Raw genomic sequence first — 27,192 nt, 5'->3', positions numbered from 1 at the left:
TTGTTTCTGTACATAATTACATTTATTTACAAAAGCAGCCACAGCACCAGGGACAGTAAGATGACTAGCTGCCACACAGTACTGGGAGGGGTAATCTCCTTGGTTTGTTTTTTTCTTAAAAAAAACACAAAACCAAACCCACACCAAAACACTCTGATGAAGTTACCAGTTAAGGTAACTGGAAGGTTTTGGAAGACTAATACTGCAGAGGTATTTTAAGTTGTTTTCAGTTAGTGACTGAGGATTTGATTTCATCATCTGGAGCTGAAAGAAAAAAAAAGTCTCATGTCAGTAACCGGTAAAATGCAGTCAACCTGCGTGGCAGCCTGAGAGTCATGATTACCCTCCTATTCGTGCCCTTTTGTAATAAATCCAACAACAGCCAGGCGCCGGCGGGGGGGGGGGGGGGGGGGGGGGGGGCAGAGACGTAGGGACTGGCCTCCAGGCCAACGGAAGCGGGAGTTCCGCAGAAGCGCTACCTTCGGTGCAGAGCCCGAAGGCCCCGCCCCGGCCCCTCGGACTGACCCCTCTCGGCGGGCAGTGGAAATGTCCCACGTGTCAGCTGTCACCCTCTCAGCATTTATTTCCTTCTCTGCCACATGACTCTGCTGGTGACAGCTTCCTTCCCACCTCAACTTCCCTCTTGGTCACCTCCCTGGTGCTGACACAATCGGGGGTTAACACAGAGGAAGCGGCTAAAAGCTGGGGGCACCGCCTCCCTGAGCAAGCCCCTCACTCCCTGGCTTCTGTCTTCTCCACAGTCTGGATCTCAGAGACCAGAGCGTGTCAGCCGGGATCAGGCCAGATCAGCCCAGCCCAGCCCAGCCCAGAGTTCCCAAAATACCTGTGCTCCACCCCCAGCCTTCCTGACACTCCTGCTGTGGGAAATAACCTGGTGCTTTCCCCCTACCCAAACCTGGAAGTGGGCGCTGTGGGTTCGTGAGGGGCAAAAGCCGCCCTTCTCCCCCGAGTCCTGGCCAGCACAGGACTCCGGAGAGCAGCACCTGCCGGGCATGGCGCCCTCGGCCCCAGCTCCCCGCCACCCACAGCCTGATCCATCCGCTCTGGGGAACCAGACGGCACCTCCAGCGCCCGCAGGCGGCGATGCACCTGCAAACCTTTCCCCCCAGGGAGAGGGGTTCTGCTGCCTTTTGAACTTGGCGGACGCTGGGATGTTTCCAGGCCTTGACAGCACTCCCCGAAACTGCCCAAAGGAACTGTCCCTTCGCCCGCCCGCAGACACCTGACACCGACATGGCTGTGCTCAGCTGGTTCTCACTGCCTTTAGGTCTTCCTGACACTGTCCTCAGGAGATGTGACAATTCTGCATTTGCTGCCCCCCAGCTCTCCCCCTAATTCCCACCCCTCCGTCATACACGTGACTCTTTAATAACGGAGCCTAGGGAACTCCCCCTCCAGCCACGATGGGCTCTTTGCATTTAAAAATAATTATCAAATAAGCAGCAAACACACGGAGTGCGAAGTGTGAGAGTGAACAGAAGCATACGGAGAAAAGGGAAGCTCTCTCCCACACCCAGCCCGGAGCGAGCCAGTTCCTCCCTGGGGTGTCCCCCTAAATGTCAGGTTTGCCTCCTGGACCTGACCCCAGAGCAGCGTGTGCACCCAGAGCTCTCCTGCTCAGGAAGCTCCCGGCTCCCGGCCCATGTCAATCATTTAGCCTCCGACTTCCAAAGATCTCCCTGCAAATACGGACTCTCTTGCCGCTGCTTCAGCTTGGTGCGGAGCGGGCCGTGCCCTTTATCAGACACCCAGTTTCGTTCCCCCCACATCTCTGCCTCCATATTCCCGTCTGCGTGACCCCTGATGCGGGCCCTCTCTGCTTGGCCAGGTCATTCCATTTATTCCCTCACCCACGGCCCCATTCCCAACACTTGTCTATTAACCCTTTGGTAGTAGAGGATCTTTCTAACGCAAAGCTCCGCTCAAACATCCTGTGCTTCCCCTGAAGAAAAGCCCCGGACCTCTTAGCATCTCTCAGTGCCTTGGTCTGGCCCAACCTGCCGGTCCACTCTGCCCCTCACCCCGCAAAGCCCGGCTCCCGGGCCCAGCATCCTCCCACCAGCGGGATCTGTCACACGGGGCCTTCGGAGCCTCCGTATGGCATTTACTACGGACACCGCCCCCGGTGACCATGCCTGGGTCCTATCTTTTGCGCACACCCGGGCCCAGCCCTGACCCTGGCTCCTGAGGCGAATCCTCGGTCTGATCTTCCTGGGGGGGAGGAGCAGGGACATGTGTTGGCGGAGAGTACAACCCTGGGAGCTGAGGACCTCGATGTGCGTCTCGGCTCTCCCCCTTGCTGCCACGGGACTGGACTCCTGAGTCTCACCTTCAGGGTCTCTGGCACGTGGTACTGACCCCGTGCAAGGCTAGTGGAGAGGGTCCAATGGGAGGAGATGTGGAGGGTGGCCAGGGCAGTGCCAGCACGCGGCTGGTGCTTAACGAACTGTGGTTTGTATCTCTCTCTGCTGCTGTCAGTGGGTACGGTCCCAGGCACTGGCAGATACATAGAAGCTGGCTCCCCAAGTGACGGGCACCCGACAGCGAGGCTGTCCTGGTCTAGGACACGACACAGTTTCCCCAGAGCATGGTCTACAGGGCACTTACGTGGTTCATTCCGTCCGTCTGGCATAGTTCAGAAAACCTACGAATGAAGACATTTTCATCTCAATTAAAGAACTGGAAACGGAAGCTGAAACCTGCAGGTACTAACTGCCTTGTAGAGACGTGGATGTGAAAAACTCAATACCAGAGCCCTGTTGGCCGGCATATCTCACTGTCCCAAACGCTTCCATGAAACTTGGGACTGAGTTGGTCCAAAAATGAGTCATCAGATGACAGAGAAGCAGAAACTGCTGACAAAATGGTATGTCTACTGCAGAGTGGGCACAGGGCCGACCATGAAGGCAGGCTAGAATGGTGTGGACTAGCGCTGCCCAATAGGAGTATAATGTGAGCCACACAAGTATTTAAAAAATGTCTGTAGCCACGTACAGAAGAGATATGAAGAAATGGGTAAAATTACTTCTCGTAGTCTGTCTTACTTATTAGCCCAACATATAAAAATATTCTCATTTCAACATGTAGTCAATAGAAACGTTATGAATGATCCGTTTCACATTCCTTCCTCTAATACTGTCTTATAAACCTAGTGTGTAGTTTATACTCACAGCCCAGTGAGTGCTGGACTCCCACATTTCCAGGGCTGGACAGCCACACGTGGTTCGTGGTTACTGTGTCAGGCAGCGCAGGCTTGGGTGTGAAGGTACCGTTCCCACGGGTACACATCCGTTTCCTTCCCACAAGGCACCAGCCTCAGCCTCGAGCCACACTCCTGGTCCACGTGTAGGTGTCTGCCCACTACAACGAGGTGCTGGAGCTGTTCACCTTCGACTCACTCCCTTTCCCAAAGCTCCATGCCCAGCACCTTACCATTTCCCAACTCGTGGCTTTAGAGCGGAGACGTGTGCCAGATTATTTTTTTAGAACAATTGTTTTTAGGTTACGTGGTGCTACCAATACTGACACTGGAGTAATTTCCTCTCTACTGAATGCCCTTTAGCTTCCTCGTTAGCACTCCCCGTGGGAGTCACAAATGAGCCTTGCAAATACCCTTTTGGTGAAGGTGGATATGGAAACAGATGGGCCTTCAAGAATATCTGTTCCCATCTGGTCAATGTCCTTTGGGATGTGAGGAAGGGCTGTGTGTTAGGTCACCCATTGTCCAGGGCATACAGGTTGCTTTCTAGGTTGGCCCGATATCTCTGGGGGACCAAGGAAGTCTCAGGCAACACAGGTAACACCAGATCTTTATTACCCACTAGAGGCCTGATGCACAAAATTCGTGCACTTTGGGGGGGGGGGGGGGGCGGGGAGGTCCCTCAGCCCGGATTGCAAGAGGGCTCAGGCCAGGCCGAGGGACCCCACTGGTGCATGACTGGGGCCAGGGAGGGACTCGGGAAGTTGACCAGCCAGGGAGGGACCGCAGGAGGGCTCCAGGGAGTGTCGGGCCCGTCTCACTCAGTTCTGATCAGCCAGACCCCAGCAGCAAGCTAACCTACCAGTCAGAGCATCTGCCCCCTGATGGTCAGTGCACGTCATAGCGAGTGGTTGAACAGCCTTAGCATATCATTAGCATATTACGCTTTGATTGGTTGAATGGCCGACCGGATGACCAGACACTTAGCATATTAGATTTTTATTATATAGGACTCCATGTCACCCAACTCAACAAAAGTTCCTTCCTACCTGGGACCTCCTCCTGGGCCAGTGATGGCGAACCTATGACATGCGTGTCAGAGGTGACACGTGAACTCATTTTTTTGGTTGATTTTTCTTTGTTAAGCGGCATTTAAATATATAAAATAAATATCAAAAATATAAATCTTTGTTTTACTATGGTTGCAAATATCAAAAAATTTCTATATGTGACACGGCACCAGAGTTAAGTTAGGGTTTTTCAAAATGCTGACACGCCGAGCTCAAAAGGTTTGCCATCACTGTCTTAGGCTGTAAGACATGGGCACTGTGACCACAGCAGCCAAGAGTAAGGAGTCTTTTGCAAAATCTGGCTTGGAGACCAGAAGTATAACTCTATGCTGAAGTGGGCCCCGGACAGAAGGAGGCTGTAGACTAGATCCCAGGACTATCTGGCTGTGCCCGGAGGACTCATCCCACCTTAGAATCATGCAGAATCTTCGGAGGGACCTGGCACACTCGGCAACCAGACAAACACAAAACACAAAAGTTTCTGCTTCTTTCGAAATGCCTACCAATTCAAACTGTGTTTTTATCTCCAAATTCACTGTCCAGCCTTTGAAAAACCAACTCACATTTGAAAACTTATATTTTTAAGAGGAGTATACATACCAATTGCACAGGCTGCTCCTACTAATAGTACACCTATGAGTGTGTATCTATGCCTTGAATTACCTGTTAAAAAAAAGAAAGAAAGAAAGGAAAGAAAGAAGAGAAATGCAATTAGCTGACCTGGTCAAAATAAAGATACAGATGATCGTCCTTACTTGCAGCTCCCGTGTTTGCAATTTACCTACTTGCTAAACTTTGTTTTCCTCAAATCCATCCCCATAGCACCTTCACGATCACTTGTGGGCACATGTGGCCGATGGTGAAAAGCATGAGTCGCCCAATGCACGTGTCCCCGCCGAGTCTGAGCAAGGCCACACGCTGCCTTCCTGCCCCGCTCTCATTCTATCAGCAAGTGTTCTATCGTGGTCTCTTCAGTGCCAGTTCCCCACATTTTTTAATGTTTGTTGGTCTTTTGCTGGTGATTTCACGGCCTAAAACGGTCTCCCAAGCACAGTGCTGACATGTGGTCCAGCACCCCTAAGCACAAAAAGGCTGCCATGTGCCTCACAAAGAAATAGCTTTTGGAAGGGTTTGCTAACAAGTGGCAGGCTAGTCGATGTGAGTCACTATGATTCACTTGCTAAAGCATTAGAAAGTCTACACAAGAAATTAACACTTGAACAAGTAAGAGCCAATATTTAAATGTTGTATCTTCATGGATTTGTATCTGTTATGGTGCATGCAACTCTAGAAAAGTATTTAAAATCATCGGGGGGGGGTGGGGGGAGGGGGTTTTTATTGTAAAAGAATCATTTAGATCAGTGGTTCTCAACCTTCTGGCCCTTTAAATACAGTTCCTCATGTTGTGGCCCAACCATAAAATTAATTTCGTTGCTACTTCATAACTGCAATGTTGCTACTGTTATGAATCGTAATGTAAATATCTGATATGCAGGATGGTCTTAGGGGACCCCTGTGAAAGGGTCGTTCGACTGCCAAAGGGGTCATGACCCGCAGGTTGAGACCGCTGATTTAGATCATTAAGCTCAGGCCCAGATTTTCAGAGAAGAAAACATTTGGTTACTGGAGACCAAAAACAGGTCCCAGACATATATGTATCTCATGTCAACACTACTCTGGGATTTAAAAGGCCAAAGAACTATCTGGCAATGTCTCTCAAACTTTCAAAATCTACAATGTAATGTGAACCATCAATGGGGAGGGGAGATTTTTAAGAAGATGAATCACAACTATTTAATAAAAAAGGGTTTGTTTTCAAAATCACAACTCGTATTTCACGTCAGTGAGAGGGATGTTATGGTGACGACCCTTCTCTTCAAGGTGTCTGCGAGGTGTAACATTCAATCCCAACGGCAAGTGTCCAATGAAAACCGGGCAAGGACCGAATGCTTGCAAACCTCCTGCAACAATCACATAATTCTACAGAGGAGCTTGTCCAGGAATTCTGTCCTTCAAGGGTGCTGCCTCGTGGAACACGAAGCTTTTCCAGATTTCTACTTGCTGACTCGGGCTGTACCCGGTCAGCCACTTTCTCCTGGTTGGCTATGCGCAGGGCACGCTGGTGTGGCTTTCTGCCACTCCCGCTGGAAAGCAGCTATCTGCTCGCACATGGATGGCATTTCCACAGTCTGCCTTGGGTAGTATGCAACACCCAACGGGTGGAATTCAGAAATTTGCTCCAAGCATAACAACTGTCACTAACTTTGCAGTGGGTTTTTAAAATGTTTTTACTGCCCTAACCGGTTTGGCTCAGTGGATAGAGCGTCAGCCTGTGGACTCAAGGGTCCCAGGTTCGATTCCGGTCAAGGGCATGTACCTGGGTTGCGGGCACATCCCCAGTGGGGGGCGTGCAGGAGGCAGCTGATGGATGTTTCTCTCTCACCGATGTTTCTAACTCTCTATCCCTCTTTCTTCCTCTCTGTAAAAAAATCAGTAAAATATATTTAAAAATAAAAATCATCATTTTCCTCTTTAAAAAAAATAAATAAATAAATGTTTTTATTGAACTCAGAGAGGAAGGGAGAGGGAGAGAGAGAGATAGAAACATCAACGATGAGGAGAGAAATCACTGATTGGCTGCCTCCTGCCCGCCCCCTACTGGGGATCGAGCCCCGGGCATGTGCTCTTGACTGGAATAGAACCCGGGACCCTTCAGTCCGCAGGCCGACGCTCTATCCACTGAGCCACACCGGTTAGGGCTGCAGTGGGTTTTTAAATCTTGGCAGTTGTGTGGCTTGTGCAAATGGTGCCTCTATGAGTGACACCTCCGTGGGTTTGGTCTTTTCTCTGTCTTTAGGGACCAAATCCATCAGCTGCAAATTGGAACCCATTTTGTACTTTTCCTGCAAATGTTTGTTTTACCCGAGAAGTCACACTGCTTTGTCTGAAAATGAAACCATAACTTTAATGGCTTCATGTCATTATCTGAAGTTTCAAAAGGTACGATACACTGGAGACGTAAGGAGAATGGCTCACTCATCAAATAAAATTCAACGTTTTTATATTCATTATGTTTACTAATTGTCCTTTTCTGTTTCAGTGGCTTGTTAAAAAAAAAAAAAATTAATTCACAGAATCACCCTATCTCAGCCCAAAGAAACGCATATTCTCTATTTACCCTGGAAATCCTGTTCACGATATATAATTATGACGTTATTCTGAATTATAATTAATACTATAATTCATCTGTTCTCTTATGTTTTAATGAACCACTTTCAAATCACTGATCCTTTTGTTTGTAAACTGAAGATACAATGTAAAAATTAGATAATAAAAATGGCCACTTACAAATGTACTTAAGACTTAACATAAAAAAGACCATCAGTGAGACAGCTTGGCATGAGATTGACTGGGTGTTAGACCAACGATTTTCAACCTTTTTCATCTCATGTGGTGCAAAGCCCGCAAAACACAACTGTCCCATTTTTTTATTTGACAATCTAAGGAAATGAGGTCAGTGCCCCTGACTAAGTGGTCAGGTACTGCATGTTTTAAAAATCACTGCAGCCCACCGGTTGAAAATCGCTAAACTAGACAAACGTATCAGACGCAGAGTCTTGTAGCACATGTGAGAACATAAAGGTAATGAAGAACGTTACGAAGCAGCCTGGTGGGTGTGGCTCAGTGGTTGAGTGTCGGCCCAGGAACCAAGAGGTCACCAGTTCAATTCCTGGTCAGGGCATGTGCCCGGGTTGTGGGGTCAATCCCCAGTGGGGGTGTGCAGGAGGCAGCCGATCAATGATTCTCTCTCATCGAGGTTTCTCTCTCTCTTCTTCTCCCCCTTCCTCTCTCTCTAAAAAGCAATAAAAACATATTTTAAAAAAAGAAAAAGAAACAGAATTATAAATAGTTAAGAGCAAGGGCTCTGGACCCAAGATGACCTGATTCCAAATCCAGGCTTTTCTACTTACTAGCTGTTGGCCTGGGGCAGGCAACTTAAACTCCCTGCGTCTTGGTTTCTGCCCATAAAAAGGAATAATTACTATAGCACCCAACTCACTGGGTCCTGTGCGAATTCATTAACACACGTATTGGAGTGGTGTTTGACAGAGGAAGTGCTAAAAATGTTCGCTTATATCTCTAATGGGTGTCCATGAACATTGTAGCTCACTTTACATTTTGAATTTGTGAAATGGACGTTAGCCACTGTCCCTGTAGTTTGAAACCCACAAACCACCACTGGTCCGTGAACACCGTTACTATGTAGCATCTCTGCCAGGGGACGTACTCACCACCTGGGACGCAGGTTGACAAAACCATTGAGGCCGTCCTGTTGGATTCTGGATTTTCAACCAAACAATGTACTTCCCGTGAGAGATCATCCTCCTTCGTAAAATTTAGCACAAGGGCCTCGAGCTCCCAGCTTCCCTTACACTGTGGGGAAGGGCAACGCCACATGTAGCGTAACAGCTCCCGATGCCGGCCGTAACTCTGAGGCACCTCGCAAATGACGTAGATGACCTCATTCATCAGTGTACAATTTAGTGTCGGAGACGGGAGAGGGTCTGGGAAAAAAGGTAACGTTTAGTCCAAGAATAATAATATGCAGACTCATCATCTGTGAACTTACGAAAACCTCCCAACTTCCTTGTGAGTTTAAGAGATGGGCAGGCCACTTCCCTGGGCACCAATAGGAGAGCATTCTCCCTCCCCCCCCCCCCCCCCCCCGCCACCCGCCCCCGCCACCCGGAAGTCCAATCTGCCTGCTCCAATTCAGGACACCTGCGGGCCCCTGCTCTCATCCTCGACTCTGAAAGCCCCAAGATCGCGGACGGGATGGTGGCAAACTCACTCAGCGGCAGATCCTCACCTGAACGACATGAGGATTTCTAGTTTTTATTTTTCTCACTTATTACAAGTATTCGTTACCGCGTTTACTAAAAACAGTCACGTGCTTGAGTGTGGGGTGCTCCCCATAACTACGTGGGGTGCTTTTTTTTGTGCATTTTTTTTTGTAGAGAATTGCATTTTAAAAAATATTTTTTTTATTGATTTCAGAGGAGAAGGGAGAGGGAGAGATAGAAACATCAGTGATGAGAGAGAATCATTGATCGGCTGCCTCCTGCACGCCCCCTACTGAGGATCCAGCCCGAAACCCGGGCATGTGCCCTTGACCGGAATCGAACCTGGGACCCTTCTGTCCGCAGGCCAACGCTCTATCCCCTGAGCCAAGCCGGCTAGAGCAGTGGGGTGCTTTTTAATCTACAGAGAGGAAAGAGTTTATACTACTTTTCGAAAATCTGAAATGTTTCAAAGTGACTCAAAGGGTTTTGTGAAAGGTACCGTGGGCTGGCCCCACTGACAGGTAGGATAAGGCGTGGCACCTGTCAGGGACCTGCCAGCCCCGAGGCCTCCCTCTCAGATTTCCCCCGGGAAGCGCCTCCTACCGGCTAAGGCAGCCTGGGCCTGCACACCGCAGGCGAAGACACTCACAGGTCACACTGCACCATCTCACCCGCTCACATCGTAATGCTCATTTGTGTCTCACGCGTCCTGTATTTCATTCAGATGCCTTCCTGCATCTCTACTCCCACCCCCTAACTAATTATAAGACATTTGAGAAAACGTAAATATACAGGAAATATACACCAAAAAAGTCCTGGTAGCATTTGGATAATAAAATTTCAATACATTATAAACATGTACTAAAAAGCAAATTATAGCAAAGTTGCATCAAGGCTGGTACAGTGAAGCTCCCGTGAGGGCGTGGGGCACTGGCAGGGGTCACTGGCCAGGAGCTGGGAGGTGTGAGCATTGGCCCCGGCAGGCTGTGCGGCCTTGGACCACAGCTCCTGTAGGAGCTGCAAGACTTTAGGAGCCCAGGCTCCTGTTCTATAAAAGGAGAAACCCATTGCTAAGACTGTCTCGTTTTCCTCTGTAAGAGAGAACAGAACACGGTCACGGTCAAGGCAAGGTGGGATAGGAAAATGCCGTGAGGGGAGACCCGTGGGAGAACTAGTATCACGTCCTGTGCTGTCAGAGCCCACTTAGCGACACAGAAGCTCTTCCAGGAGCTCTCGTGGCTCCACCACTGTCACATCCCGGCCTGGGAGAGCCGGGCCGCCTGCTCACCAACAGGTGTGCAGACCTTTCTGTGGCGGCTGGGTGACCTTCTGCACGCAGACCTTCCCATCGGTAGCCCTTCCTCGCCTCTCGCTGCCCGGGGTCTTACCACAGCGACTTCTAACAGATTAGCCAACCTGCACCTTAAACAGATTCAACAGGCCAGGAACGTGCCTCCTTCATCCCCCACAATAACTGAGTGAGTCGCTGTGTAATTAATTAATTCCGCCCACCACCCTGTCAGAGAGGAGGATTTCCTCTACAGACCAGCTGGCATCTGCATCTTTCCATTAACTTCAGTAAAAAATTACACACCGGTCTGGACCGGTTCAGGGAAGGGCAGTCACTTCGACTTACATGGACGTTCCAATGCAACGAAGGCTGTGAAGGGGCTGAGAAAGAGCTCATGGACACCATTAGCGGAGATTCGCAGGGGGCTTTGCAGGAGAAGGGAAAGCCAATAGCAACTCCTATGCAGAAGCAAGAGGTGCCAGGAAACCCCCTTCTACCCGTAAAACTCCCTTTCTGAAAGCCTTCCGTTAGGTCTGGTGTCTCCGGAAGAGTAAATACCAACGCACTTAAATAGAACTAAACACACTCTCCCCCAGAAGTCTGACTTCCCCATTTTAAGACAACGAGGACGATGAATTATTTAGTCAACTGGTGTAAAGCCATGAGTCATTCTATGTCTTTTTATGACAAGTTCTAAATACGGTTGAGTCTTCCTTGGCTTATCTTCGGATCTTCTCCTTTTCCAACATCTCCTACGGACACCTCTGTCTACCTGAGCGACCACAGTGGCTTCTACCCCGGCGCCTCTTCTCCCCGATCCACCGTAAATACCTACCACCCGGTTCACCTTCCAAAACTAGATTTCACCGAGTCTACTGTGGGAGGCAGAGGCTCCTCACAGCCACAGGCTACGGCCCAGGTTCCCCAAGCAGGACCTGAAGTGCCCCAGTCGATACTGCGTTTATCACGGAGGGAAACGCGCCTCCTGTGTTTGGCTCCTCTGCAGGCCTTCGCCAGGCTTCCTCAGGCTATCCGTCAGCACAGCCGAGGACCTGAGCTAAAAGTAGAAGGGGCAGGACATCTGCTACTGAGAGATGAAGGGATCAGAATGACTGGAAATGACAAGTTCTAGGTTACACCATGGCAAGCGAGGACAGCAGACAGCAAGGACTGAGAAACTGGGACATTAAAAAGAACCTTTATTTCAATATCACAATCCCCGAGAACTATGACCCTGGCGGGAACATCAGAAACAGTGAAAATGAACCAGGCACTACAACGATCCAGAAAAACTGGGGGTGATGTTCACGGCAGCATTACGTACAGTAGCCGAGACACAGAAACAACCTACGTGTCCATCGTAGCATGAATAGATATAAAAGCTGTGGTATATGTACATACAACAGAGTATTAGTCAGCCATAAAAAAACATTTTTATTTATTTCAGAGAGAAAGGGAGAGGGAGAGAGAGGTAGAAACATCAATGATGAAAGAGAATCATCGATCGGCTGCCTCCTGCACGCCCCACACTGGTGATCGAGCCCGCAATGTGGACATGTGCCCTGACCACGGATCGAACTGTGACCCCCCTGGTCAACACTCAACCACTGAGCCATGCCAGCCAGGTGAAATTTGCCATTTTAAACAGACCAAGTTATGAAATACTCACCGAGGACTGTAAGATGAAATTTAGAGCTATCTGTAAGATCCGCGGATTTCATTTCATATTCATCTTCGTCCGATGATGTTAAATTGAAGATGGTGAGGTTACCTGACTTAGGGTCTAAATGAACCCTCCCTTCAAAATGGGAGTAAGTTCTGACCTCAAGGTTTGTACTCCATTCTGTCATCTTATCCTTTCCTTTTTTCCATATGATCTCTGTAAAGTTTACAGTGCTTGATGGCGACAAAGTGATATTCCCACCTATACTTCCATAACGCAGTAAGCTCTGGCAGCTGATGAAACCTACGAGAGAGAGAGAAAAAAAAAGGTTAGGAAAAAAATATGATTGTTGAAAACAGAGAACCATCTTCCAAGACGCTCTATGGAGAAAGGAGTTGAATTTCGTGGTAAAAATTATTCATCGGCCACTTTGTGCGCTAAGCTGATAAACCGCCGACAGAAAGTACAGGAAGTAGATGCCTGACCAGGTAGAAACCACTCTTTTTCTTTTTTTAATCCTCACCTGAGGATATTTTTCCATTGATTTTTAGAGAGGAAGGGAGGGGTGACAGTGAGAGAAACATCGATGTGAGAGAGACACATGGATTGGCTGCTTCCCGCACACGCCCCCACCAGGGCTGGGGACTGAGCCTGCAACCCAGGCACGTGCCCTTGACCGGAATTGAACCCTGGACCCTCAGTCCGTGGGCTGATGCTCTATCTACTGAGCCAAACCAGCTAGGGCTAGAATCCACTCTTTAACTGGGGCCCACAAAAACCCAGGAAGTGGAGTTAACATTGGTGGAGCACCCCCTACATGCCAGGCACGTGGGCAATGCTGGGAAAATGGCAGCAAACAAGACGGGCATCGCTCCAGGGCCTCGAGGAGTCTCACTGGGTGGAGAGGACACAGAGGAGGCGAGGACAGCCACCTGGGCGGGGCCTTCCCCAGGAAGCCATGCTGAAGGAGGAGGGGAGTCGGCCAGCTGAGGGCTGGCTAAGGAGGGAGGAGAGTGGGTGGAAGATAGAGGAAGCAGTGCTCCAAGGCCTGTCCCGAATCGAGGAGTGTGGTCTGTTTGAGGAAATAAAAGCAGTTCCCAATGTCTGGAACAGAGAGCCGGGGGTGGGGAGCAGGAAGGAGGCTGCGGAGGCGGGCGGGGCCCTCTCCGAGTGTGTGAGCAGGGGCTGGAGGGGTCAGGGAAGGATGCTACGGGCTTGGGACGTATCCTGATGGCAAAGGAGAGCTACAGAAAGGGTGTAAACAGAAGATGAGCAGGACGCAATGTAAGTTTCCGCCGGCTGACCATCTGCAGAGCGGCCAGCGGTTGAGTGGCGGCAGAGAAAGCAGGACAGAGGCGGCGCAAGGAGTGGCGGACGGACAGACCAGGCCGGGACGCCCCCGCGAGTGGATGGACTGGAGAGGTTATCACAGGAGTTGGTGACTGGATGTGGGGACGAGGGGTAGGGAGGCCATACCGGTGGCTGTCGGGCAGTCCGCTTTCTTGGCTGACAGGGGAGCTATTGAGATCAAACCCAATGACAGGGAGCACGCCAGAGGGACGGTGAGGATTATGGGACCGTGTGGCTGGAGCTGATTCAAACCTGTCACAAGCCCGTGGTTAACCTCTCTGATGGAAGGATTTCAATGAGGGCCTCCCCCCACCACACCCCAAACGAGTCATTAAACATTTATCACCACCACTAAGACCGGGGTATTCCTGATGCCCCCCAAATGCGTTTAGATGCATCTTGCTCCAGGCTTAACTTTCTTGTTAAAGAGAGAAGAACGGCTGTTAAGGGAAAAGACATTAAACTGAAATTTGAAGTTTTTGCCGAGCAGCAACCAGGGTAACTGCGAGAGCGTAGGAGAAATCAAGACATTCAATAACCAACTGTAGGCAACGGTGCCCAGTAATTTCAAGTGAGAAGCAAATATCCCCACCTGTCTATTTGCAAGGACATTTAGAACCATCCCCCTTAATTCAGGGAGACTGCCCTCAAAAAGGCAGCAGCACCCCGGCTGACTGCTGATTACGCACCATCTCCCGGATTCAACCACAGTACGTGGGACGCAGGTGAAGGCAGCCGGATCCCAAGCGGAGAGTCTCCCACACACTTAGTGGGGCCTGAAACGCCTCTGAATGAATGAATGAATGAATGAATGAATGAATGAGCGCGTAGGGTGGAGGTGGGAGAAAAGCGATGTTCCCTGAACTGTGAAACAGGAAAAAAACAAGCCAGGAACGGTGTGGAGAGAAGCGAGGAGGGAGGGAAGGGAGACTTCTGTTCAGAAAGAATCGCAGTAATTCTGAGCTGGAAGCAACTCTAAAGTATATACAAATTACTTCCATTTCACAGGCGACGGGACGGAGCACCAAGGAAAGTGACTGAAGGCCTCCACTCTTCCAGGTGTGTTCACGTCCTCCCGCGTCCCTCTCAAACCCTCTGCACGCCCAGGTGCAGTGGGGATGCTACGTCCGTTTTACAGATGGGCAAATAGGCCCCAGGGGCACACCAACTGCTCCGTGTCTCAGCAAGTTTAGGGCAGCAGAGGGACAGGGCACAGGTTTTCTGATTCCTTGCCCAGCTCCCCTTTCACCACAGCCTGGTCCATCATTCATTCATTCCGAAATACTCACTGGGCATCTATTTTGTGTGGGAGGACCAGACAAGAAGGGTCCCTGCCCTCTTGGAGTTTATGTTCTGGTAGAGACACCAGACTTCATACAAATGATTAGACAAACATCCAATTGCAGCTGTGAGAGGGGCCAAGATCTGGAAACAGCCCAAGTGCCCATCAGATGAGTGGATTAAAAAGCTGTGGTACGTTTACACAATGGAGTACTACTTGGCCATAAAAACGAAGGGAATCTTACCCTTTGGGACAGCATGGATGGACCTGGAGAGGGTTATGCTAAGTGAAATAACCCAGCCAGAGAAAGACAAGTACCATATGATGTCACTCATATGTGGAATCTAATGAACAAAAGAAACTAATAGACAAAACAGAAACAGACCCATGGATAGAGAGCAGACTGACAGCTGTCAGGGGTTGGGGGCTGGGAGATAAAGGCGAAGGGATTAAGCAAAGAAAAAACCACCATCGATGCAGACACAGTATGGTGATTGCCACAGGGAATGGGGGGGCGGAGGCAGGCGAGAGTAAACGGGGATAAATGACAATGAAAGGGGACTTGATGTGGGGTGGTGAACACGCACTACAGTATACAGATGAAGTGTTATAGAACTGTACACCTGAAACCTATATACTTTTATTAACCAATGTCACCCAATAAATTTTCTAAGGTAAATAAACATGTGAGATGTAAAAGAGTGAGGGAGGGGAAAGGGAACAAGAGAGACTTAAGTGTAGGAAGGAAGAAAAGCCAGAGCAAATCCATCCATCCATCCGTCCATCCATTGATCCATCCGTCCGTCCATCCATCCATCCGTCCGTCCACCCGTCCGTCCATCCATCCATCCGTCTGTCCGTCCGTCCGTCCGTCCATCCATCCGTCCGTCCATTGATCCATCCGTCCGTCCATCCATCCATCCATCCGTCCGTCCATCCGTCTGTCCGTCCATCCATCCATCCGTCCGTCCATCCATTCGTCCACCCGTCCGTCCGTCCATCCATCCATCCATCCATCCATGCAAGGAGCAATCAAAGAAGTCATAGGGAAACTCAATAAACAGTTAAGCGAATTAACTAAACTGATATAGAATACAACTTAAATGCAGTCCAAGAGGCAGCAAAACTGGGGTCACCCCAAACCCTGAGTGCCATGGGACCTGGCTGAAGAACCATGACGCGGCAAGGACAGGCACAGACCTTTAACTGGAGCCGAAGAGTAGGTGGCCTGGGACCACTCAAGACACAGTCGAAACAGCCCCCTTCCTTTCCCCAGCCTGCCTCGGGCACCAGAGCCAGACAGAGGGTCTGCTGGCTCCCCACTCCCCATCCTATCCTACCAGCCTATCCCCCGCTGTTCCTTCTGACATGTTCCCTTTGTCTACTGCTTCCCCTTCAAGGCCAAGGGGGCGGCCCCCGCTAAGGTTGTAAACCTGTACCCTGTACCCACGCAGAGACGCCAGCCCCAGTGCAAGTCCAAGCCTGTCTGAGGCCTGGGAGAGGCGGCCTGTCACTGGTGCCGTTTCTCAGAGATGTGCCCACCGCTCTTCGGGACTTAGGGAAAGGGCTTTCCTTAGAAATGCCTTTTTAAAGACTTCTTTCTCTCTCTAAAGCACCGTCCGGGTCAGGTGGCCTGCAGACGGCAGCAGTTAAGGTAAAAATTTATTTGAGGCAAAACAATAAAATCCCCTAATAGTTTCAGTACCCGAATGCATGCAGCGTGGCATTTCCCCGTGTGTATGACACTACGACGGGGGCTGGCTGAGGTCTCCGCCCAGCCTGAAGATGGCAGGGACCGGGGGCAGCCCTGGTTGCTTTGACACAGCCTTAACCCTCTCATTTCTCTGAAACCATGTCTCACTTTCAGCCCTTGGAGGACTGGCTCACAGTCCAGGCAACGAAGTCTCTGTTCAGACATTTACATACATTTACATACGGGGGGGTGGGGGGCCATCCGCCCAGAATGACTGAGGGGGTGCTGGTACAAGTCATGTTTCATTAAGTTCATGAATATCCTCAGCTTAGTCAGATGCATGTTCCAGTTTTGGGGTGGAAACAGGCTCAGCAAGTATGGAGATGATAAAGAAGGACACGGGGGCAGGGGGGGGGTAAGAGATCAACCGAAAGACTTGTGTGCATGCATATAAGCATAACCAATGGACACAAGACACTGGGGGGGTAGGGGAACCTGGGGAAGGTCAAGGGGAAAAAAAAAAGGAGACATATGTAATACTCTTTGTAATACTTTAAGCAATAAAACAAAATTTTAAAAAAAAGAAAAAAATGTTATATACAAATGAAATCATATCTTAAAAAAATAAAGGACACGGTGTTTTACTCAAGGGAGTTTGCTGCAGCTCAATTCTTTTTTTTTTTTTTCTTCTTGCAGCTCAATTCTTTAACTTAGTTCTTAGTAAACCCAATCAAATGAGCTCTAGGCCAGCTCAACCTCGACAACATTTAACAACGCAGCAGCACAAACACTCATTACATTTGGGGCTGACGGTGTGCCAAGCATCTTCTAAAAAGCTAAATCTAGCCTGGCCGGTGTTGCTTGCTGGTTAGAGCACTATCCTGCACACCAAAGGGTCACGGGTTCGATTCCCGGTCAAGGGCACGTACCTGGGTTGCAGGTTCCATCCTAGACCGTTGAGGGCGTGAGCAGGAGGCAACCAATCAGTGTGTCTCTCTCACATCATTTGATGTTTGTCTCTCTCTTCTCTCTCTCTCTTTTCTCTCTCCCTCCCACTCTCTAAAAATCAATGGAAAATATACCCTCCAGTGAGGATTAACCCTCAAAAAACTAGATCTGGCCGGTTTGGCTCAGTGGATAGAGGGTCGGCCTGCGGACTGAAGGGTCCCAGGTTCGGTTCCGGTCAAGGGCATGTACCTTGGTTGCGGCCCAGTAGGTACATGCTTCCTTCCCTCCCCTCCAAGCTGCTGCCTCTCCTCCCTGTACAGTCCATGTCAGTAGCCACTAGCCACATGTGGTCTGTGAGCACATCACATGTGGTGGGTCAGTCCAAAATAAGACGTAGTGTGTGCGTGTAAAGTACTAACCAGATGCTGAAGGTTTGGTATGAAAAGGGGATGTAAAAATCTCACATTTAACCAGGCCAGTGTGGCTCAGTGGTTGAGTGTCAACCTATGAACCAGGAGGTCACGGTTCGATTCCCCATCAGGGTACATGCCAGGGTTGCAGGCTCAATACCCAGTGCAGGGCTTGCAGGAGGCAGCCAATCAGTGATTCTCTCTCATCACTGATATTTCTGCTCGCTCTCTCTCCCTCTTCCTTCTTCTCTGAAATCAATAAAAAAATATTTTTAAAAATCTCTTGTTTGCTGAAACCGGTTTGGCTCAGTGGATAGAGCGTCAGCCTGCGGATTGAAAGGTCCCAGGTTCGATTCCAGTCAAGGGCATGTACCTGGGTTGCGGGCACATCCCCAGTAGGAGATGTGCAGGAGGCAGCTGATCGATGTTTCTCTCTCATTGATGTTTCTAACTATCTCTCTCCCTTCCTCTCTGTAAAAAATCAATAAAAAATATATTTTAAAAAAAAATCTCCTGTTTATACCAACAACATGTTGAAACAAAAATACTGTGCCTGTATCAGGTTAAATAAAATATATCACTAAAGCGGGGTTCACCGGTCCGCGTTCTATTCCTCTCTGACAGCACTACTTACTAGTAACCTGTGCTTTCAAGGTAACCACATGCTATGATGCTCAAAAGCCACGTTCACCTTGACAGTTCTCAGAATATATTGAGGCCTACAGCCTGCTTCGGGGAAAAAGGTTCTTACTACAGCAATGTAAGGCACTGTCAGTCTTCCTACATCCATTCTCCAAAGTCTGATTCACGGTATTCCCACAGACTATTGATCATTTCATTACAAAACAGAAACTCCATCACAACTAATTTATGACATCACCTTATTCATCTGACTCTCTTATAATCTGCTGAACGTGTATATTAACCTTGATTCCTCACCCCAGGTTTTAACTGGTCTATGGGGGGATGGGGGAAATGTTCAGGAAGCTACCAGTGAGCCCTGGCTGGTGTTGCTCAGTGGGTTGGGCATCAGCCTGGGCACCAAAAGGTCACCTGTTCAATTCCGGGTCAGGGGACATGTCCAGGTTTTGGGTTCAATCCCTGATTGGGGTACATATAGGAGGCAGCTAGTCCATGTTTCTCTCACATTGATGGCTCTCCGTCTCTCCCCCTCCTCTCTTTTTAAAAAAACATCGATAAACCAAAAACATATGAGGTATACAATTCAATGTTTAGAAGAAAAGAAGGAACTACCAGTGAGCCAGATGGAGGTTGAGGCACTAGTGTCACAGACATTTGGGGAGTGTTATGGAAAGGGATGAAGGTCACGAGGAACCAGAAGGGGGTCATTTCTGGGGAACAAGCTATCGAAATAAGCTGGCTTCCTCAGATGGAGACCCGGCCGATAGGACAGATCAAGGTCACAAACGGAGACCTCGGATCAGCAGCTCCCGACGGGGCAGAGAGCTCCCAGGGTTCTGGGCAGGGGTTCCCTTCACTTCCACTGGTTCCCAGGGAGCCTCCCTCACAGGCCTCCAGGCTCGCGGCAGCAGCGAAGGCGAGGGTCCGGCCTATCACGTAACTGACAGGCATTTTCCTCGGAGACTGAAAGTCGCCCCCAAAGAGGAACTGCTGGAATGGTGTCCTGCCCTCTCCTGGGATGGCTAGGGCTCGCTGCCACACCCTCCACTGTCTGAGGACAGGGAACGGGAGGACAGGGAACGGGAGGGGCCCTGGCTGGGCATTCAATCCCGAGAGCGTCTGAGGTGTGACTGCGGAATCTCAGGGGCTGTGCCCGCAAGGGGAGCTGCACAGAGCTTTCTGCAGCCGAGGAGAGAGGACAGGAGAAGAAAGCAAAAGGCAGAACAGCCGGGCGGTCGGGGCTGATGTGTGCGGCGAACTCTGCTCCACAACAGAGAGACCACCTTCCCTTCCCCACAAAGCCTGTGCTTCCTGAGACGCTGGCGTGACCGAGGCGACAGCACAGGTCCCAGACTGTCTCGTTCTTAGAGTGGCTCTGAGTCTCTTCCACATTTCTAAAAGGTAGCTGTCAAGATGAAGCCAGACACAGCAACAAACGCAACGGGCAGAATTTGACAAGATCCTGGTTTTTTTTAAAAAAAAAGGCATTCTTGTGACCAGTGAGGAAATTTGAATAAGGGCAGAAGTCAGGTGATATTAGGAGATTACTGTTATTTTCGTAAATATGATGATGGAATTATGCAAAAGTGTCTGGGAGTGCAGAGCGAGTATAAATATGGCAAAATGTTAATAAATGAATATGTGACTAACTAGCCTTCTGAATTCTACGGAGCCAAGGCGTCCCCTCCCGGACTGCAGGTTATGACGGGCACACAATCTGATGGGCGTGGGAACTGGCTGCCCTACGTCATCTCACTCGCCTTGGCCAAATCGCCCTGGAAGTGTGCGCATGGGAGAAAAAGAGACACCCGTGGCTTCGCCAACCTTCAGGCGGTTGCTCGTCTGATCTCAGGCTGGAGTGCATGGGCTGTGTCGGCAGATCTGGGTGCTAGCACACTCTGCCCCTTGTCTGCTGTGTGAACTTGGACAAGGTACTTAACCGACCCTTTGTTCTCCTCTTTAACGGTCCCAGCCTTAAAAAAAAAAAAATAAGGTGGGACAATGAAATGAAAACAAAAACAAAATCTGAACTACTAACCACAGTGCCTGGGAGCTGTGAGATTTACAGCCAGGATAAGACAGGCCTGGTTTCCGGCAGGAGTGCAGCACACTATACCCCTGGACTTGGATTCTCTCCTAAGTGAAAGCACAGACTAGGAATCTTGATGACAGCAAAGCCGTGAGCCAGTCTCACATAATGATGGGAGGTAATGTCTTAAGATGGAGAAAGACTTGACAGAGACTGTAACAATCTGTACTGTTAAAATAACAACACTGAAGCAAGTCCGGTTCCTGCATCCTAGGAACCAGAATCTAGTTGGGGAGACAGCTGGCAAGGAAAACGGTCCATAAAACCTCAACAGCATCAGAACAGGGCAGGCTCTGCTGAGAAGAGCGAATACATCACTTCCTGGTGTTGAGCTTGCTATTTGCCCGGACCACATTTCAACAGTCCACTGCTGCCACCAGCCCCCAAGCCTGCCGGCTTTACCTTCAAACCACACCCCAGTCGCTCCCATTTCGTCCTTCCTTCCTCGTCTTGATCCTTATCTGCGTGACCCGCTGCCTCAACCCTCCCTCTCCAAGCTGCTTCTTTGCTCCTGCCCTCTCCAGACTGCTCTCCACCCAGCACCCAGAATGATTCCTCATAACTTCATTCCTGTCCAAAACCCTCCAGAAGTTTCCATTTCATTGGGAGTAAAAAAATGTCACCGTCGTTAAAGGGCCCACAGAACTTGTTTACAACTTCCTTTCCCACTCTTTTCCAACAAAATGATCTCCTTGAGCCCTGGCTGGTTTGGCTCAGTGGATAGAGCGTTGGCCTGCAGACTGAAGAGTCCCAGGTTCGATTCTGGTCAAGGGCACATGCATGGGTTGTGGGCTCGATCCCCAGTGTGGGGCATGCAGGAGGCAGCTGATCAATGATTCTCTCTCATCTTTGATGTTTCTAGCTCTCTCTCCCTCTCCCTTCTTCTCTGAAATCAATAAAAACATATTTAAAAAAATAAATAGCCATAACCGGTTTGGCTCAATGGATAGAGTGTTGGCCTGTGGACTGAAAGTTCCCAGGTTCGATTCCGGTCAAGGGCATGTACCTGGGTTGCGGGCACATCCCCAGTAGGAGGTGTGCAGGAGGCAGCTGATCGATGTTTCTCTCTCATCGATGTTTCTAACTCTCTATCTCTCTCCCTTCCTCTCTGTAAAAAATCAATAAAATATATTTAAAAATAAATAAATAAATAATAAAAATAAAAAGATCTCCTTCAAGTCCCTTAAATGCTTGAAACCTATCGAAGGGCTCTGCTTCCACCCCCCATCAGTCACCTGGCCTGCTCCCTCACTTGCTTAAGTCTACATATCACCCTTTTAAAGAGACCCTCCCCAGACCACACTATATAAAATACTAACCACCAAAGAGTGGCCAAATGCAATGCCACACCTCTACCCCATGGAGCACTACGCAGCTGTACAAAAGGAGTGAGGACGGTGTCTCCGGAATGATGTTCCAGACATGGTTAATTGACAAAAACAAGGTATCAAAGAGTACATGGTATGAGTTATCTGCTGTTTAGAAAGGGAGTTAGAAATAACCATATGTATCTGTTTATAACAGCAAATAGAAAGAAGAAAGATAAAACAGAAACAAATTATATGCTATGGGGGGGGGGGGCAGTAGGATTTCTCTGAGCATATCTTTATATAGTTGTGACCTGAACCATGTTAATATATTACATATTTAAAAATTAAAGCAAGGGGGAAACCCTTTAAAACTGAATAGAAACAGAAACAAATTAATGCAACTATATACAAATCAGTAACATAACCACACAGAAGAAAAAAAGATTCAAGTAACTTTTTTTTTTTTTTTAATATATTTTATTGATTTTTCACAGAGAGGAAGGAGAGAGATAGAGAGTTAGAAAGATCGATGAGAGAGAAACATCGATCAGCTGCCTCCTGCACATCTCCCACTGGGGATGTGCCCGCAACCCAGGTACATGCCCTTGACCGGAATCGAACCTGGGACCTTTCAGTCCGCAGGCCGACGCTCTATCCACTGAGCCAAACCGGTTTCGGCTCAAGTAACTTTAAAATCTAGTATTCTGTACATATCCAGTGGGACACGTAGAAAAATTAAAAGTGGCAAAGAGTCCTGGCTAGCATCAGCCCGTGCCCCGAAGGGTCAAGGGTTTGGTTTCCAGTCAAGGGCACATACCTGGCTTGCAGGTTCCATCCCGGCCTGATCAGAGTGCAGAGGCAACCAATCGAGTGTTTCTCTCACATTGATGTTTTTTTCTCTCTCTCTCCCCCTTGACGTCCCTCCCACTCTCTCTAAAATAAAATCAATGGAAAAATTTCCTTGAGTAAAGATTAAAAACAACAACAACCAACAACAAAAAAAGAAGGGCAAAGAAATCTTGAACTACATTTAATAATTGTCTGTGCTTAGTAGTGGTATTGGTATAGCAATTCTCAAACAATTTTGTGTTTAATATAGATTAGGAAAATATACTGATGCTACTAAGAATAGAGTTCTCACTGTGGAGAAGCAAGAGGCAAAGATGGAAGGGAGGAAGGGGAAGAATAATCTAATTATTGGATTAGCCTGAGCTTTAACACGACAAACCCACCACTTGGTGAAAACTCTATTTCCTGGCTCTGACATCAGGCAGGGCCGGGAAGCCAGGAGTCCGGTGCCTTGAGCGCACCCGGCACTCAGAGCATGATTTCTAAATACCTGCCCCAGCGGAATGGTACAAGGCTGAGGCAGGAAAGGAGTCCAGAATCTCTTTCTGTGCCAGAAAGGAAGTGCTCAGAAACTCATGGAAACCTGGCAAAAGGGCACTGAAGCTTGAGGGGTTCTCACTTGCAAATCTGAGGTCGCTGAGCATCGAAATGAACAGTGACGGGAATGCCATGTGGCAAACATCCACGAAATGAAAAAGGGAGGTGCAGAAGGTCATCGCTGAAGAATGTCAATCATGTATAAAGAAACACAGGCACTGGGATTTGCCATCTACAAAGAATCGCCGCTGGATGCTGAAACAGTGCGTGAAAGATTGTTGGGGAGCAGGATAATCACACAACCTCAAAATGTCACTTAGTAAGTCACGTACTACGTACAAAGGGGAGAGGGCGCCTCCACCCTGGAGAAGCCTGGTGAACCTCACCTTAACCAAATAACCGAAGTTAACATCTCCCATAATGAGGCAACCGGACTGTACCTGCCGCTGACACACCACACCTACAAAAATTCCCAGGGCCCGCCAGCCAACACATAAAAATCTCTGCCCGACAAAGTATCTGATTACGAGGACACAGACGATCCAAACCGAGGGACATTGTATAAAATAACTGCTCCGGACCCTTCAAAAATGGTGATGTCATAAAGAATAAGAAACAAAACGAAAAAGTTAGCAACAGTTCTAGGTTAAAGGGGATGAAAGAGGCATGCCTTCCAAATGCAGGGTGAGTCATCTTTAGTTTCTGGGCTCTTGGACAAAACAGGGAAGCAGTATTTCCTGTGACAGTGGTTCTGTGTCTTACGGAAGACACGGGGTTCTTAGAAGACACACATGGAGCCCTGACCTGTTTGGCTCAGTGGATAGAGTGTCGGCCTGTGGACTGAAGGGTCCCGGGTTCAATTCCGGTCAAGGGCATGTACCTTGGTTGCGGGCACATCCCTAGTAGGGGGTGTGCAAGAGGCAGCTCATTGATGTTTCTCTCTCATCCACGTTTCTAACTCTCTATCCTTCTCCCTTCATCTCTGTAAAAAAAATCAATAAAATATATTTTAAAAAAAGAAGACACACATGGAAATATTTAGGAGTAAGGTGTCATAAGAACTGCAACTCTCAAATGGCTCAGCGTAAAAATAAATTTTAGTACGTGCGTGTGGAGAGAGAGAGAGAGAGAGAGAGAGAGAGAGAGAGAGAGAGAGAGAGAGAGAGGAGTAAATCAAATGTGACAAAATGTCACTAACTGGTGATTCCAGGAGAAAAGTGTACACGTGTTCACAGGGTACTATTGTGGCAACTATTCTAAAGATTTTAAATGCCCCTAACGATTAATAACTTAAGAAGAAATGCTGACCACTTCCCCTCCCCTTTCCTCAGCACTACGGATTTGTAAATGTCTACTTTTCCACCACCCCGTGTCTATGTATTTACTTGGTTCCTTATTTACTGTCCCCCCACTACAATGTGCGCCTCTCAAAGCCAGGTTAAGTCTTACTTGCTGCGTCCACATCCCTGGTCCTTGTACAGTGCCTGACACAATGTTGACACTCAGTTAAGTATTTATTATTGAGTGTTCGCAACTATTCTATGAAGCTGATGCTGTCAGTGTCCTTTTAATGCCAGGAGCCAATTCCAGCATGCTCAGCAGGGCTGGATCATCTGGAGTGGCATTTCCCCAAACCTGAAAAGGTGCATTAAATTGATTGTTTGCTGCCAGACAGCTCAGGGCATCTTAATCTACATGTTATTGCCTCCTACTGGCCAAACACCTGAACAGCCCCTTCTGACAATGGACTCTGTATAGGAAACCCTGACCCTTTGAAGTGTATAGCTCTGCCTCGCCTCAGGACAATTTGTGTTAATAAAAAGCATGGGATCCTGAAACGAGGAGAACTTAGTTTCGTTAGCTAGGCTCCTCTGACCCCCAATATGCCTTTCAAAATTATATTTCGTCTCTGGACTCTTTAAGTTACACACAGCCCCTTCTCCAGATTGCTGAACCCTTCTAGATGCTGGAACAAGATCCCAGGCATTTTAAGGGCAAAGATACTGACGCACAAAAAAAAAAAAAAAAAAGATACTGACACACAGGAAAGGTAGGTAACTCACAGACGTTATGACTCAGGTGAGGGGTGCATTCTGGGACCAGGGAGAGATCAGCTCATTTGAGAAATCACTCCAACCATTGAAGTTCTGTCTGTGTCTCCTCCCTCTGCCACAGCCACCGGCCTCTGGTGCCCTCCCAGCTCTTTTGGCCCTGGCCTCCCTGCCTCCAATCCCTCCCCCACGCAGTCCTTCCTCTTTGCTGCGGCCAGTTTACTCCTCCTAAGTGCATGGTTCTGCGCCTGACAGGCCCAGACAGAGTTCTCCTTTGTCTGCAGAAGAGAATCTAAACTCCCAAGGGGACCCCCACTCAGGGCTCCCCAGGGGGCCTGGAGCCCGCCCGAGTGGGCACTCACTCTGCGGGGACACGGCATGCCCCGTCTCACCTGCACACTCCACTCCACTCCGCGGCCCTGCCTTTCTCACCTGCTCGCCCAATCACAGCACATCCACAAGCCAGCGGTCCCCTGAGGCCAAGTTCAAATGCCATCCCTCCCGCAAAGTCCTTCTTCCACAAAAGATAACTGATTTCTCAATAGGTACCTAGACACTTCCCTCCGCACCCCACGGGCACTCGGTAAATGCGGATGGAGAAGGAAGGGTCGTCTGGCAGGAGTGCAAACCGGCCGCCGCGGGAAGCCCTGGGCACGGAGAAAGGCTGGTGAAGCCTATCACCGCGCTCCAGGGGTTGGCAGTGAGTGTCACGAGGGGCCCTGCGCAGAGGGGGTCTCCGGGGCTGGCGCGATAACAATGGAGACAAAGATATGGATGCGATGGGGCTGCTGTGACGATTGATTTTAGACGAAGAAGAAGAACAGGGTTCAATGAAGGCAGCTCCTGTGAGTCTTTTATGCTTTGAAGGGAGAGGAGAGGCCCTACTAAGGAATCGTTAAGTGAGGCCAACGCTACGGACACCTCTCCCCCCTGCCCCCCGCAGGGCCATTCAGAGTCGCCGCCTCGGGAGTTTGGGGCTTCGGAGGCGGCCCGCCAACGCCGGTGAGGCCAGGGCGCCAGGTACCCGAGAGCGAGAGAGTCGGTTCAAGTTCCGGGAGCTTCCCGTCCGCAGGCTCAGAAGTAACTTGCACTGGAGTCAGGGCAACAGCCGCTCCCTTCGGAAGGGGCGCGCCCGGGCGGGCTTAGGAGGAGCTCGGGAGGGGGAAGGAGCAGGGCGCAGCCCGGGCGCGCGAGGTCGGGGGTGGGGGGATGGGTTGGGGGGTGCGCCGGGGTCCCGTCCCTCTCCTCCCCGAAGCGATTCAGGTGCCACCGCCCCGTCTCTCCGGGACCGGCCCAGGGAGCCGTGGCGTGCGCGCGGCACGGCCCCTCCCGGATAAGGTTCGCCGCGTTCCTCCGCACCCGCACCCCGAGCCCCACCCGGGAGGCCACTGGCAGTGGCCTCGCGCCCCCGCCTTCGACCGGGCCGCCAAGTCCTGGAGCCCAGGGCACCCTGGCGCTGCCCGGGCCCGCGGGGCTCGCGGAGGCCGCACTCACCGAGCAGGAGCACCGAGCTGGACAGGCGAAGGGCTCCCGTGGCCATGGCGCATCTGCCTGACTCGCCGGGCGGGCGGCGGGCTCCTCCGCCTTTCAGGCACCGTCCGACCCAGGGTATCCTCCCAGGCCACACCCTCTGCCTCCGGAAAAGGCACCGCCCAGCCAACACGCGGGCCGCGGGCTACGCCTTCCTCCGGAGCGCGCCGGCGCGGCCCCGCCTCCCCTCGCGCGCCGGCGCGGCCCCGCTCTCCCCTCGCGCCGGCGCGGCCCCGCTCTCCCCTCGCGCGCCGGCGCGGCCCCGCTCTCCCCTCGCGCCGGCGCGGCCCCGCTCCCCCCTCGCGCGCCGGCGCGGTGCCGCCTCCCCGCCCCTCCCCGCCCCCCCCCCCGCACCCGGTTTCCTCGGCATTTGCAGCGTGACGGAGGCATCGCCGTGGCGGGGGGTTCGCTCC

At 50.1% G+C, this 27,192-nt stretch overlaps 1 protein-coding gene across 3 annotated transcripts; it reads right to left on the bottom strand.

Annotated features, from left to right (window-relative positions):
- Positions 1–26,895, bottom strand: CD58 (CD58 molecule). Of its 3 annotated transcripts, XR_004973269.1 has the most exons (7): positions 26,744–26,895; positions 12,095–12,391; positions 8,583–8,855; positions 4,891–4,953; positions 3,192–3,381; positions 2,629–2,665; positions 1–264 (listed from the first exon to the last, which is right to left on the bottom strand). XR_004973269.1 is itself a non-coding variant. In XM_036343222.1 (6 exons), the coding sequence occupies exons 1-5, from the start codon at positions 26,787–26,789 to the stop codon at positions 2,634–2,636; spliced, it is 711 nt and encodes a 236-aa protein (XP_036199115.1). In that variant the 5' UTR covers positions 26,790–26,895; the 3' UTR covers positions 1–264; positions 2,629–2,633. The 3 variants fall into 3 exon arrangements, 2 of the variants coding, with proteins under 2 accessions (XP_036199115.1, XP_036199114.1); XM_036343222.1 differs by lacking the exon at positions 3,192–3,381; XM_036343221.1 differs by lacking the exons at positions 2,629–2,665; positions 3,192–3,381.
- Positions 26,896–27,192: the final 297 nt, after the last annotated feature.

This window comes from Myotis myotis, unplaced genomic scaffold (assembly GCF_014108235.1).
Source record: "Myotis myotis isolate mMyoMyo1 unplaced genomic scaffold, mMyoMyo1.p scaffold_m19_p_18, whole genome shotgun sequence".
NCBI classification, from domain to species: Eukaryota; Metazoa; Chordata; class Mammalia; order Chiroptera; family Vespertilionidae; genus Myotis; species Myotis myotis.
The sequence above is the reverse complement of the archived record's forward strand: the minus strand, read 5'-3'. Positions and strand labels throughout refer to the sequence as shown.

Excerpts from the sequence above, each read along its gene's own strand:
- CD58 (XM_036343221.1), bottom strand. The coding sequence starts at position 26,789 with ATGGCCACGGGAGCCCTTCGCCTGTCCAGCTCGGTGCTCCTGCTCG. Across the intron at positions 12,392-26,743 it reads CAGCTCGGTGCTCCTGCTCG|GTTTCATCAGCTGCCAGAGC; the intron begins GTGAGTGCGGCC and ends TCTCTCTCGTAG. Across the intron at positions 8,856-12,094 it reads ATTTCATCTTACAGTCCTCG|ACCCTCTCCCGTCTCCGACA; the intron begins GTGAGTATTTCA and ends CTTTTTTCCCAG.